This window comes from Anas acuta, chromosome 9, assembly GCF_963932015.1.
Source record: "Anas acuta chromosome 9, bAnaAcu1.1, whole genome shotgun sequence".
Lineage (NCBI taxonomy): Eukaryota > Metazoa > Chordata > Aves > Anseriformes > Anatidae > Anas > Anas acuta.
In genome coordinates, this window is record NC_088987.1 from 5,278,829 (window position 1) to 5,293,209 (window position 14,381).

The window sequence follows — 14,381 nt, forward strand, 5'->3', positions numbered from 1 at the left end:
TTCCTGTCCACAGGAATTTATTTTTCAACTGTATTATTGGCAGAAAATCCACAAAATGGAAGGGGGGAGGGAAACTTGCACATTTCAGCAGAAGACGGGAAGCTTCTAGTTCTGTCACGTTGACTAAGGGAAGAACGAGGAAAGCTTTGGAGAACTGAAAAACTTGGGCCTTTTGTGCTAGCACGCCTTGTTGCATAAGGAATAGGCAGGGTTTTGTACTGATCTCTGTTAACAAAGTAGAGCAATTAACCATTAGCTTAAAAAAAAGAAAAAAGGAGTTGGAAAAAAGACTTGAGAACATTGTTACTGAAAAGGGGCTGACTTCGGAGGGAGCCCAAGCCTCCAGACAGGCGTTGCTGGTGCAGGGTGTTTCAGGCTGACTTCCACCTGGGTCTTCGGCACACTTTGCCTTTGTGCCCCTAAAGAACTGAAGCCTCAATCATAAAGAAGGGTTTAATTAGCAATTTGTGATCTGGTTAATCCTTTGGTGGAACTGTATTGTAGTTAGCGTTGCTGCTGCTGCCTTCCGTGTCTGCTCGCTCATAGCACCGGGGGGCAGCAGCCGGAGGAGCAGCAGAGAGGTGCTGGTGGTGTCCTGCTGCACCTCTACCTCCATCAGGCTGCTTGTGCACCCTTCCTGCTGGAACCTGAGGGCAGGATCCATTTAAATGTGGCTGTGTGTGCTGGGATAGCCTCTGCTAGCAAAGGCCTACAGCTACTAAACACGAGGAGCATTTATTGTTTACCATCAGTTTTCCTTTTGTTGCTTTTGTGTCTTGAGCACCAAGCCCTTCCATAAAGGATCCTCTTCCTCTAGACATGGCAATGAGTAATGTGCAGTTAGCAGCTTGGTAAAATTCGCAGAAGCTTGAGTAATGAAGGGGCATTAACAAAATACCCCTGTTATCATCCATGTGCTAATAAAAAGAGAAAAATGGTAAATGTATGGAGTCCTAGAGTTTACACCTGGCCTTTGGCTTTGGAAGAGAAGGATTGGGGTGTGCATTAGACCTTCTCACCCCATTTCAGTCCACGCTCAGCACCCAAGGAAAGGCTTCCAACACCAACCCTGAGCTCACCGTGCTGAGACTGCATTTTTTCGGCTGTAACGTGTTAAAACAGAAATCCGCGCTGCTGAGAGCGTTTGGGTAGCAGCACAGCAATGGGGTGGAATCCTCGGTATGTGCCAGTGGCAAGAGCCGAATTCCCCGGCCGCTCGCTCTTTTGAAGTGAGCGCTGGTGAGGCTCTGGGGTGCGGGCAGGCTTTGCCTCGGCGCTGAAAGACGCTCTCTGGGGCTACAGGTTTGTGTGGCAGGTTAAATCCAGGAAAATGAGAGGGAGGACTCCAGCCTTTTTTCTCTCATATCACCGGGCTTTCTAGCAAAAAATATCCCCGCCTTGATTTCTTGAGTAATTCTCTTGGACCCCCTTATTTCTGAGCGTGGTTTAAGCCTTCGGAGGCTCCTGAGATAAAATAAGGGGATGATGCTTCTCTGTGTAGCATGTGTATGTGTGTGCTTGTGTGTACATGTGCATCATGGCTTAGGCACAGATCTCACACCTCTGTGACCAGGCTCGGGCCCTACTCTCCCCGTCTCTAGCCAGCGGGCGCTGACGATGCCAGAAGAAGCTGTAAAGGTGTTTATCAGGTGTGTTGTGTTGGCAAATCCTGACACTCCTGTACCCAACAGAGCCACCTTATGGGGAGGTGAGGGGACACTGGTGTTCCTCTGAGTGCCCACGTGTGGGTCTAGCAGTGATTTCCACAGCCCTGCTCTGCATCTTTGGCTTCTCACGGCTGATACACATACACACGTACATTTATATATGGCCTCTGCCTTGTGTCTGACCGCACGTTGAACCAAATTAAGCACAGTCTGAGATAAAGCCTTGGCCCGTTTGCCTGGTGGGAGCTCTCTGGTTGTATCGCTGCTATCTGTTTCCGAGTGGGTACATGAGCCATGACGGAGGCAGGTCCCCGCTGCGGTATCGCTGGCAGATCTCATCTGATGGCTGGGACATCGCCTCGGCCGGCGCTGCCACTGACTCATCTGTTTCCCATGGTGGCTCCTCAGAGAGGGCAGGGCGACTTCTGCCACGGGTTCTCATCCCCCCCGCTAGGCAGCTCTGCTGCTGGACGCCACCAGGTTGCTGCATTTTGTTCAGTTTTCTGGTAATCTCCAGGAATTCCTAATCCTCTTACGACCCGGTGATAGTTGGGCGTTCATGCTCTGAGCCGAATGCGGTTGGTGGCTGTGCTAAGGCTCTCTGTTTGTTGCTGGTGTAAGTGTTTTCTCGGTATCTGACAGGTTCAACCCGCTAGTGTTTGTCAGAAAGAGGAAATTGCTTGTGACAAAATGACTTCTCTTAATTTAATCAATTCCAGAAGTGTTCAGAAATAATCTTCTTGCCCGATGCCTCTCAAAGCATCCTTAATAATAACTGCATTGTAGTCTGCTCGGCTCAGATGAGAACGAGTGTCGTTCATTATTTTTGATCAAGTACCCTTCAGAGAGCTGTGCCGTAACGTGTAAGGATGAGCAGGAAGAAAATCAGCGCATTCATCTTCTCCTCGGCTACAGGAATCCCAATTCAAAGACAAAAGCTGGAGCAGGTCAAGCTTCTCATTTAAATGGTAATAAATCTTGTTCCGCTCCTCCCTGGGCAGGGAGGCCACTGGGAGGGAGGTGACTTGCGGTGGTGCTGAATTTCAGAGCCAAATGTTGAGTGCTCGCGACTGGAATAAGCAATAAATATTTCTTGCCATGGCAGACGTGCTGAAGTAAGGTACCTGGGGGTGCTGGGGAAGTGTGCCCGGTAGGCTGGGATGTGGAAGTGAGGGCTCGATTCAGCAGCGCCTAGGAAAGCAGGCCGGGGTTTAGAGGAAAAATCCTATGGTCAAAGTTCCATCTGGGACAGTGGAAAAAATCCGTCAGAATTCATTAGGGATGAGGGAATTTCCTTAATGAGCGGCAGGAGGGGGCTGAGCTGCCGCACAGCTGTTGGGTAGCCGAGGGTTTCCCTGCACCGTGCTGACGTAGCCGCCGGCATCCTGTTTGTCAGAGCTTGGGAGCGAGCTCCTGGGTTGTTTGTACCTTGACCCCAACCCTCCCAAACTGCTTATTTTTTAAGCTGAGGTCACTTTCCCCAGCCCCATGTTCTAACCAAGTTGAAGTCCCATTTCTTGAGATTCAGGATTGCTTACAGATCTTATTTTTTAAGAAGCAAAGCTATTTTTTTCCTCTGTCTTTAAGTACTTCCACTTCATGATTCTAGCTAGAATGACAAATGAGATATTTTTGGGAGGGCATGTTTTTGTCTGATGCTTCTTTCCAGAAAGCTGAAGTGCTGTAGGTCTCACAAAAACCATCTGTCACCAGATGGGTAAGCATGAGCTATCGTAACACTCAAAATGACTCTGTTTAAAAGGACCCAAGGGTAAACTCTGGTTGCCTATGACTTTGTTTTTAGATACCTGTAGCTAGTCTTCTCCTAGGCTTGTGATCTACCTCACTTAAAGGCAGCAAGCACGCTGCTCGTGCCAGCCTGGGAGATGGCCAAGGCTTCCCTTCTGGAAAGCAGGGGAGGGCAGAAATGCATGGATGTATTAAAATCCACCCATGTTGGGTAAGCAGACCGAAGTACCTGCCGTCATGCCCACCTTAGCATGGGTTCCCTCTCCAGAGCAGAGCTTCTTCATTTGGTGGGTTTTTGAAGTTTATTTGAATGTTGGCAGCGGGCTCTTGCACCTCTGAAACTTGGTGTGAGCGAAAATGGAGTGAGTTGTGTGCTGCACGGAGCTGAGAGGTTGCTCTGCTTTCTGCTTCTCGGCCGTTTTAATTTTTTCGCTTGAATAGGATCGTGTAATTTAAGGGGTGCAGAAAGCTGACTTCACTTTCAAGGGTTGGATTGGCTTTGCTGGAGCCGAATGTGGATGTAGCAATAGGGAAGCACAAACAAGCACAGCTGTCCCCCTTGTTATTAAATAAGAAGTTTGTATCAAAAAACTATTACAGTGTCACTGTGCAGAAATTCCCCTTCCTTCACCTTGCTCAATTTCTGTTTCTTAGCGTTGCCTGGTTGTGTCCTCTGTGTTTCAGAAAGCAGCCAGATCTCTGGCTATCCATCTGCGGACCTGCTGTACGAACATAACAAACTTTTTTTCTGTTTCATTTCCTCCCCTTCCTTCCCTGAATGTTTTCCTACCTTTCAGCCTAAGCTCGCGGTAACAACAAGCCATGGCAATGTTTTCCCCTGTCTCGGAGCTGGAGGCAGTAAGGTCACAACTGCAGGTAAGGCGTTCGGGATGCTGTTTGGCAATTAAAATGGCAAAGGACCAGAAGCTGAGCAGGCTGCACTCAGATTGACCCTTTCAGGGGTTATTTCTGAAGGACCCTGACTGTGCATGCCACAAGCTGGAGGTGTGCTCTTGTTGTTCAGGGCTTCGGAGAGTTCTCGTAAACCTTATAAAATCTTTCAGGATGTGAAAAATAATCATTATAACGCATGCAAATAATCTTTCAGGACTCCTATCACCTCCTCACGTTCTGCTCACACTGGAAGCTCTGGTATCAGAGCCAGAAGGTGAGATATTAGGAAATGCTGATGAAGAGACTAGTTCAGGGCATGTTCAGGAGCTCCTCCTCTGCACGGGGACAGTGGCAGCAGCAGCCCTGGCTCCTGGCCAGCTTTCATAACGAAAGCTGCCCAGCACTGCGCCGTGCTGCTGGTATCAGGGAGCTGGGCTGATTTATTCCCATCGAGAGTGACTTCCACTGCCTGGACGAAGCAGCCGTGGTGCTGCCTCTGTCCACGCTGCCACGGCTTCGCTCCTCCCGTCTGCGCTGCAAGCTCCAGGGCCCAGGTGAGGCAGGTAACAAAACCCCAGGGTTTGCCCGCTGAAAACATGTCCCAGGTAACTGGAGCCTTGCAGCTGCCTCGGTTGGTGTACTTAGGGGACGGAGATCCTGCCTTATCTGGCTTTTGCTGGCTCTTGGCATTTGATGTTGCAAACTCCGGTTCTTGCTGCGTGCTGCCTCAGGGTCTCAAACTCTTCTCTTGATTAAAAGCTCCTTTGGCCGCCAGTTGTGCTTTGTCTTTTAGTGTTACTTAGAAGTGGATCGATTCTGTGTGACAGACGATTCCTCTGCAGAGTATAAACGAGCAGGCATTTCACTGAAGTCTGATGCTGCAGTCAAGTAGTACTGACTGGAGATAAATAGAGACCCCGTGACTTCCCACCTTAAAACAACCACAAACAAACAAACAAAAAGCCTTGGTCTTTAAAAATGCAGTGTTTCCATTTATCATTCTTAGCTTGTTACCTTTATTTCTGTGAAACAGTTCAGGAAAGTAAAACATTCTTGCAAACTCTGCATCCCATTCAGTGAGACTGAAGGGTAGTGAAACAAAGCGAAAAATTAACTCTTTTTTTTTCCCCTGATATTGAAAATTTTGGGGAAGTTGGGTCTGGGTGGTGGTTTTTTTTTTTTTTTTCTGTAACTTGTGCAGTCTGGGCATTGAGAGCCTGTGAGCACGGTGCAAAGAATGGGTTCAGCTTTCCCGATGCATTCGAAACTTCTCCGGCAGCCGTCCAGGGGCGCTCCCTTGCAGCGCCCGCTCCGAGTGAATGCCCGCCGCTGAATGGGGCGTGCTGAATGGGAGAGCTGCTCCCGGTGGTTTCCCACAATAACACAATGAGCTACTTTGTCAGCCCGGAGTCAGGTTAGCGGCGAACGGCTAAAACAAAAACGTTTTGCAGTGCATAAAGGTGTGCTGAAACCTCGCTGGAAATGGAATTCGGTATGCTTGCTTTTCAAGTGCTGCAGATTGATATGATAGATAGCTCTTTTTTTTTCTTCTTCAAGGTTTAATTAGTGGTTTTGAAAAAAAGCACAACACAGCATTGATTTCGGTAGATTCTCCCCTGAACAGGAATTCTAGAAGAGATAACCAAGGTCTTTGTGATATTATTCCTCGGGCTTTACTTTGGGAGAGCAAAGTTGAAGGGGAGGGTATTTATCACCAGCCTGCTCGTGCTTATCGCCCTGTAACCGTGATTAATATTTCGGCTATTAAAGGTAGAAGGAGAGCAAACAGATGAAGCAGGGACCTTATCTGTCTTGCACCTTTGCTTAAGAACTTGGTGTAGGGTTTGTGTGTGTGTTCCTGGGCATGTGCACAGGATCAGAGCCTGGATCCCAGGGAGTTAAGGACTTCAGCATACCACTTGTATACTTCTAAGAGTGCATGAAGATTTACCCGAGTGCAGTGTTTGTAGGACAGAGGCCCAAATTGCAGGCAGGTGTTGCTCTGGGTTGGAGGGATTTGTTCTTCCTCAAGCAAATAGTTGGAATAACTTGGTATTGACTTGAAACGCCGCTAAAAGGGGATGAATGCGTTTTATGGAATTGTGAATTTAATTTATGAATTGCTTTCGGTGGGGAAAAAGGAGGCCCCATAGAGTGCAGGGAGCCTGAAAGGGGTTATCAGCAGGTGTGGGAGGGGTGGGGAGAATGAACTGGGGCTTGGTTGCTCGAATCTGTGAACATGTAACATGTTCATTGGGAAAGACACCCTCTGGGATGTGGTTTGAGGTCTCCTTGGGATGCCGAGGGCCACTGGTAGTGCATCCTATAGCTGCTGGCTGAGCGGCACGCAGAGCTGGGTGCTTGGGTGGCTGTGAGGGTGGACGAGCAGGAGGAGCAAATGGGTCTGAAACGCTGGTACGGCTCCTGCTTGTGGAAAACTGCATAAATCAACTTCCCTTTAAAAAATATATATGATGTTTAAAGTAGATGCTATTAAAAGCAAATTGTGCCAGAGCAAATTTTGTAATGAGATGTGTTTAAGTGTAAAGAAATCAAATTTGAAATGTAAAAATAATTTGTGGGGGAAGAAATTGGCCACTGTTGTGCAAGAAGCAAACCTCAGTTACCAAATTGCTGCCGTAAGGAGGCGGGGTGAGGCACTGGGAGAGTCAGGTGTCTGAAACCCTCTGTTTTAGCAGCTGGATCCCTTGGTCCAGGCCAGGGGGTAGCCAGATTTTTTGTGTGTATTTGTGAGTCCCACGTAGCTGCTGTGAGTGATAGGAGGAAGATGAAGCAGGAATAAATGCGTGCAGCCTTTGAAGAAGAGAAGCAGTATAAATTGCAGCAGAAGCACTGGGCTGTTGACTTTTACCTTGGAGAAAAGGCACCAAAAAATGCAAATGGTGAGAAAGAGTTGTAAGTTTTCTTCCTTATTTGTAGTTTGCTGCTATGTCAGCAGCACGAGCTGCAGCCCCTGGGTGTCCGGGTGCCTCAGGACCGCTTCTGAGCAGCAGGCTGGTTTGCTGTTATAACATGCAGAAGTGAGACTGCTGGGAAGGCACTGGAGTAGCTTTTGTGCTTGAGGTTTCTGCTCAGGTGTAGCTAATACAAGCTTAATAAAATCACTGGATATCTATTTCAGATTTGTTGTGCTTTATTCGCTCAAATTCAGTGCCATTATCTGGCTACGAGTGCCTTCGGGGTGCGTTGGACTCCAGCCCCGTGCAGGAGCGTGGGCTGGCTCCTTTGAGAAGTTTTCGTAAGATTCCCTGCTGGAAAACCAGGGGAAAGCTAGTTGTCCTCAGTAAAAGGCTCCTTTGTGCATCAGCTCGCTCGCTTTATTCTGCTATTTCATCAGAGCTATTACAAGTTGATGAGTTGTGCTGGTGGGACGAAATGAGATGCTCCCGCATGATGCTGTCTGACCTCAGCTCGGTCCCAGCGCTCTCCCCAGTGTGCCTTTTGAAGTTTTGATGCTTGTAGATGGCCAGCCTGGTCTCTGGGCCCTCTGTTCTTGGTGTAATTTTGTTATAGGCTGGCCTGCTCCTTGTTTTGGCCTGGTATTTAGTGTGCCAAAGCAGAACAAGCACGTTACTCATGCACAGAGTGGCACGGATGCCATCGTGCACCCAGTTGTGCTTTTGGCCAGGTGGGTAAAAGACATCTTGGTATGAAATGCCTGTCTGTCACTCAGAAAGGACCCGCCTAGGCACAGGTAGGAAAATGCCTAGTGTTTAAGGCCATATTTCGTTATTCCAGTTCATCCCCCAGCTGAGGGAGGATCCATTTTGATAGTTTGCCTATTCCGAAATTACAAACGGTACCCAACGTGTGTGCTGCTGGTTGGACTGCAAAATGGATCTTCCTAAAATAGTGGAGACTTGAAAAATGTGAGGTCAAATTATAGGCCCACATAACTGCAAACCTCTGGACGTTTCCTCATAGCATTACACAGCGTTATGAATCTCCCCTTAGTTTGGGGAAAAACTCCACTGACTTCCCTCCATCTCCTCCTATGAAGCCGAATACTTCTGATGATCCCGTCTTTCAAGGTGGAGCTGAACGTGAAATCGCACTGCTGTTTAAAATAAAAATAAACCAGAGGGGAAACCCGCTGGTTAATCCCAGCGGTTAAGTTTTGGGAGGATGTTTATGCTTCCCAGCCTGCTGGAGGTGGGCTGCAGCTGGTGGTAGCCACGCTGCGAGCCAGGGGGCAGGCGGCCGTCGCTCTGTGCCACCCAGCTGCGGAGGCAGGCGTTCTCTGTAATGTTTTCTCTGCTGTACGAGATCCTTCAAATCGCATGTATTTCCTCCAAACTGTTACGAATGAGCCCGTCTGGCTGCTTTCAGATTAATCTACCGTGTTTGCAATTAAACGCAGAAAGAATGCTTTTACGTTTAAATGGCTCCTCAGACGGATGTGAGTTAACTAAACTAATGAACACACATCAGACAAGACAAATTCCAGACTGTTAGTGCCTTGACCAACCATCTGTGTGCATACCTCCAGGTACTGCTCATGTCTCAAGAGGCTTTTCTACATGAACAATTATTACCACTCCTTTCTGAATTCAAGTGGCAAGCCATGGCAAGAGCCTCTTGAAAGCAGCTATATTTACCGCAGCACTTCCACTGCTTTTCAGTGTGAACATAATGGTGCTATGTGTGCTTTAATTAATCTGAAATTTCAACATGTGCTGCATGAAATACAACAATAGCCAGCCGGGGCTGTGTGGAAGCCCTTTCATCCCTTGCATGCAAGCCCCAGCGCTAATAATGGCACGCACACGAAGCGCTTCCCATTAGCTGCCTTCCTCGTGGATCACACACTCATTTCAAACGCCGAGCATCTGAGTATGGCCCTAAATAAACAAGTCTGTGGGTGTGTGTACATGCTCTGTCTGGACATACAGAAACACACATGCAGTTTTTCTCTCGGGGGGAGGTGGGTTGAAGCCTCCCTAGAAGAAGCTCCGCTTCCTTCAGCTGTACCCAGGTGAGCAGCAGTGGGATTTGCCACACCAGCCTGTGACAGGGATCTTCAGTTCCCCAAACAGGCTTTTGGAAAATAGCAAATGGTTCCGTGAATGCTGCTTTTTAAGGAGGTGCAGGTAATGGCTGCTGCGAACGCCAAAGGATTTCCTTGTTTTCTGCATTTCACTTTCTTACTATTAGAAATGGCTGAGGAACCGGCGTTGTGCTCAGCCCTACTGTGCAAACCGAGGTGGAGGGGCTGGGGCTGGCCGAGCGATGAGGGTGCAGATAAGATAGCAGGAATGCTTGCGTCCTGTGCTCATGCGAATGGCAGCTCCTGAACGTGGTTCTTGGAGAGTCTGGTGCGCCCCAGGGCAGGCAGAAGGGGAAAAAAATGGTAAAAACAGCTGGTGCAGGCAGGAACAGACACTTTTAAGGGACTGCTGGCCGCTGGATTGGTTGTAGCATCCAGAGACTGGATTCTGACATCACACCTGGGCTAGCTGGTCCCCATCCCTGTAAGGTACCAAGGGTGTTTGTGCTGCGTTGGGTTGCTTCTCATCAAGTGCTGGGCAAAAGGAGGTCACTGATCCCATGAGAGTGGGAGAAAAGGGCTTGGGAGAGGGGCTCGTATGAAAATAACTCGCATATGTGATAACATTGAGATTTAATTTAACACACACACACATAAATAAATATGTATTTATATTTATTGTGGTGGAAAGGAGCTCACGTTAGCCTATATAACCTGATGCTCTAAACCCAAACAAACTGGGTGCTGGCACTTTTGCCTCCGCTTCTCTCCCCAGCCTCACCAGGGTGTGTTTTACAGTTCTGAATAATTAGTTGAGAAAGCTTGTTTCAAGAAAACTGTTTTGTGTAATAACTTCAATAACTTGAGGGGATTCTGATAAAAAGGAGGATGCTTGATTCAGCAGCTTGTACTGGCCTGTACCATAAAAGCAATCTGGCCTTTACAGAAGGCGGTTTCAGGGCTCGATATTTAGAATTCCTCATGGTTTTGCCAGATTTTCTTGAAGTAGTTTGCCTTAGCTGGAAGAGCTTCTTTCTCTGTGTAAAAGAGAAAAGGTGGAAAAGAAATCACCAGAAGAAAAATGTTCTTGACTGATACCCCCACTAATTGCACGGGCAAAACCTTCTAGGAAAAGTTGGTCTTGGTTATCTTCCTGCGGCTCAATCTGCTTCGGAATTTAAGGCTAATGCTGACGTAACGCCGTGGGTCATATTAATTCGCCTTACATGGAAATTGGGTTCAGATAGTTACACTTTGTTCTGCTCTGTTTTTTCTAATTTTTTTCTCTGTTGCCATGTGTAGCTAATTTATGCCTTGCTAATTCACATATTGAATTAATTTAGCAAACAGAGTCATCTCGCCGATCGGTGGAGGACTGCGGCATTGGGTTGAAAAATCAGGTCTGCAGCTGTGACTTGCAGCAACCCAAAGGTTTGGAAGCTCGGTTTGGGGACAGAAACTGGAACCTGGGTGTTTGTTTCCACTTCCCTGCTCTAGGAGTGGCGTGGGCCATGCTGTGATTTCCGTGTTCCTGGAGGGAGCAGACGGGGAAATGCAGCCTCTGGCCGAGCGCTGGCGTTTCTGAGCTCCGTCCCAGCCAAAGCTAGGGAATGTAGACGCACAGGAAATATCTTTTTTAAATTTAAATATAGTCAGCTTTCTAGACAAAACCCCAAATTTGAGTTAGTACCTGAAAAAAAAAAGGTTGTGGGTTAGGATTTGGCAGTTCATATTTTAACTAAGGAAGAGTTCTCATATCCTGAAATGCGACCTGGCCCTTTGAGCCCTTGTCTGGGGTTTTCTTCCAGTGATGTTCCTGAATTTACAGGAAAAAAAAAAAAAAGTGCCTGTGTTCAAACCTCTTTGTATGAATGAAGCTTGGTTATCTGAGCAGCTCCCGAGGTGGGGGGAACTCCAGCTTTTAGGAGGGGTGTGAATGCACGGGGAATAAATCTGTGTTGAGCGGAGCGTATGAGAGAACAAGCTAAAAAACCATGGGAAGCAGCTTCCAAAGCTGTTGGCTTTGACATGAAGCCGGCCAGTCAGCCCCGTGGTAGGTGTTTCAACCCTGTCTAATCTCACTCTGCATGGAGCACCTCTGTGTGAAACTGCTTACAGAAAAATAAAAATAAAATAAAAGCTCAGAAGCCTGTGGGCAGTGCGTGTTGTAGCCAGCACTGTCGCTGGCGGAGCTGTACCAGACCTGACAACTGAAGGAAGCTGTTCTCAGTTTGTCCTTTTTTTCCTTTTTTATTCTCCCCCACTAAAGCGAGGCAAGTGTAGACATGGCTGTGGTGACAAACCATTAATAAAGCAAAAGGAATGCAGCTGTAAAACTTGAAATAATGACATATAGCAAATAAATGTCAACATATTGGTTGTTGTGCCTGGAATGGAAATATTACTCGGAAAATATGTAGCTTCCAGCTACAGTCTGGCTTTTTTTTTTCTTTAAGAAAATAGACATGGCGTGACGCTCGCAGGCGCGGGGCTGTCGGGTTGGGCCTGGCTGCGTGTGTCATTTGCTTGGGGGCTGGGAATTGTTCGCCACGCGGTTGACAGAGTTCCTCTCAAGCTTGCATTCTTTTAAAATCACATTACTTATTCCTATATGAATATATATCCGTATAGTTGTGTGTATATACACACAAATTCTATATATAACCGATGGAGGTGAAGGTACAAGTAGTGACTGAATGAATCTGTTTCCACTGAAAGCAGTGAGCTCCTGTTCTTACTATGTTCACTATCAGCCTTTTGCAGTGCTTTTCTTAACCTCGAGCATTTCAGAAATTATTCAGAAGCTCACATTCTTGTATTCATCATTAAAAACAAGCAAGTAAGCAAACAGCACAACCCCAAACCAACCCACCCAAACCCCGCACAACACACTGCTCCTCTTCCCCACCTCCCTCCAGCAAACACCTGAAGGACCCCAAACCTCTAATTTTTAGTTGTGAGCTTGAATCTTTCTCAAAATTAAAACCTGAGGCTTTGAGGTAATGAAAACCAAACGGTTGAGGAGGAAGCTCCAAATACTGCAAAGCTTAAGGATGGAAAATGGGCCGGGCAGGCTGCTGGAGCTGGGGCTGCGAGTCCGGGGCTGCTAAAGGCAGGGGGGGTTTGCCATTGAGATTTGAGCAAGATCAAAGTCTGATCCCATCTGGGAGCACGCGGTGGCTGTCCTTGGGTGCGTGGTGGGATGAGTTGGGGATGAGTTGTTCAGGACAGTGGTGCTGGGTGAGGTCCCGACCCTGCCAGGCTCTGCGGGAGTGACTTGACGTGAGTAGGGCCGGGTGACTGCATGGCTCCTGAAAAACAACCGTGCTGCTAGCCCTGGTACCGTGTGGGTGGAAAGGGGGCAGCCATAGGGGCTGGAGGGTGTGAGTGGTAGGGTGCCAGCTCCACAACACCTGACTCATGAGCAGGGTTTTGCCTGTTGCTTGTTGCCAGAAATTCCCCTGTTTATGTTCTGGGGGTCCTGTCCTGGGAGGACTTTGGGAATCTCTGGCGAGAGAGAATACGGAGGCTGTGTGACCACTGTGAGACCATCAGGTTGGCGTGTGTAGGTTTTGTGCAGAAGTCTACATAAGGTGTGGGGTTAGGTCATCCATCTTAGTCAGTAAAGAGTTGGATTATTGCCCCATAAAACAGTATGATGGGGCATACCGTTAATGGGGAGCTATTAATGCGGGATTAAGGCTTGTTTTTACAGAGCACTGGTTTTGGTGAAGTTTAAATAACACAGCAGCGAGCTGGTGGGAGGGAGGGAGCGCTGAAAGCAGTTCCCTGCAGATCCTGAAGTGGGATCTTGCACTGTGCTCTGTTGCCCTCCGTAGAATACGAGGTGCTCAGTGGGAAGGTGCTCAGGAACCCTTCTCCTTTGCATCGTGGTTAAGTGAAAGTCTGCTCCTTGTTTTACAGGCATTGCTTCTCACTGCCATAGGGCCTGGAGAGAAAATAACGCTGTTTGGCTCTGAACCATGGGTATCGAGTGACACTGATGGGTTTTAAGTGAAACGCATCCTGACTGTGCAGGCTGTGTGTTCTGCAGAGCTGGGGCAGCGAGCAGGATGCTGATCTGTAGGAGCCGAGCAAATCTCCCTGAAAGCATCTCGGCACTTGTCCGTGTCAGCTCTGAGAGGGGGGCTCAGGTTTGCAATCATGGGAAGTTTGTTCAAACTGCCTAACTTGTTTTTGGAAATCCCACGCGGAAATTTGACTTGCCCATGATCTTGATCTAGCATTTAAAACCTGATTTCTTCAGTGCTTCCTGTGTGCATCCTATTAACCACAGGAGGTGTCCTGCTTGGGTTGCCGCCTTAATGGCGAAATCCACGAAAGCACAGGAGGGTTTTGCAGAGTCTCTAACTGGTGCTTCTCTTGCAGGAAGCCCGTCGAGGAAAATTCTCCATGAATGTACGTCACAATGATGATGACCGACCAAATCCCGCTGGAGCTGCCGCCGTTGCTGAACGGGGAGGTAGCCATGATGCCGCACATCGTGAACGGCGATGGATCACAGCAGGTCAGTGAGCTCTGCAGAGCTTGTCCTTGTCGTCTCACAGCCCAGAGGTTCAAGCTGGTGGTTGGTAAATTCCCAGGCTTGTCATCTTCCTCTTCATAGCACATCTGCCCAAGCAATTTTTCTGTGTTATCCAATTTAGTTCCCTCCTCATTTGAGGCATTTCAACAAAGTGTTTTAAACGAGATGGAAATACACTCTCCTTCATGAATCAATATAAAACGTCATTTTGTTACCTCTCGTTCCCTTGATCATTTCTTCTTCCCTCCAAACTTATTTTGAGCAACACTAACCACAAAGGAAGAATGACTTCCCCTTTTCTTCCTAGTCTGTTTGCTTATCTGGATGTGCAAAACGAGGCAGAATTTTCAGTGCTGTGATTTTTTGGAAGTTTATGTCTGCATGGTGTGCTGCATCTTGGGAAAAATGAAGCGAGCCTGTAATGGCTGTATTTGTCCAGTCCATTATTAATATGCTTGAGTGAAGGAATGGTTTTATTGCTATCGAGTACCATGATTATTCCTTAGATGGGCCCTTT

The 14,381-nt window shown here is 47.8% G+C and overlaps 1 protein-coding gene across 1 annotated transcript in view; it reads left to right on the forward strand.

Moving 5' to 3' along the window:
* Positions 1 to 14,381, forward strand: part of FNDC3B (fibronectin type III domain containing 3B) — a 174,267-nt gene that overhangs the window by 19,765 nt on the left and 140,121 nt on the right. The window contains exon 2 of the mRNA XM_068692941.1: positions 13,708 to 13,846. Coding sequence (XP_068549042.1) covers positions 13,736 to 13,846 — 111 coding nt within the window. The 5' untranslated portion in view covers positions 13,708 to 13,735. The remainder of the gene's footprint in view (positions 1 to 13,707; positions 13,847 to 14,381) is intronic.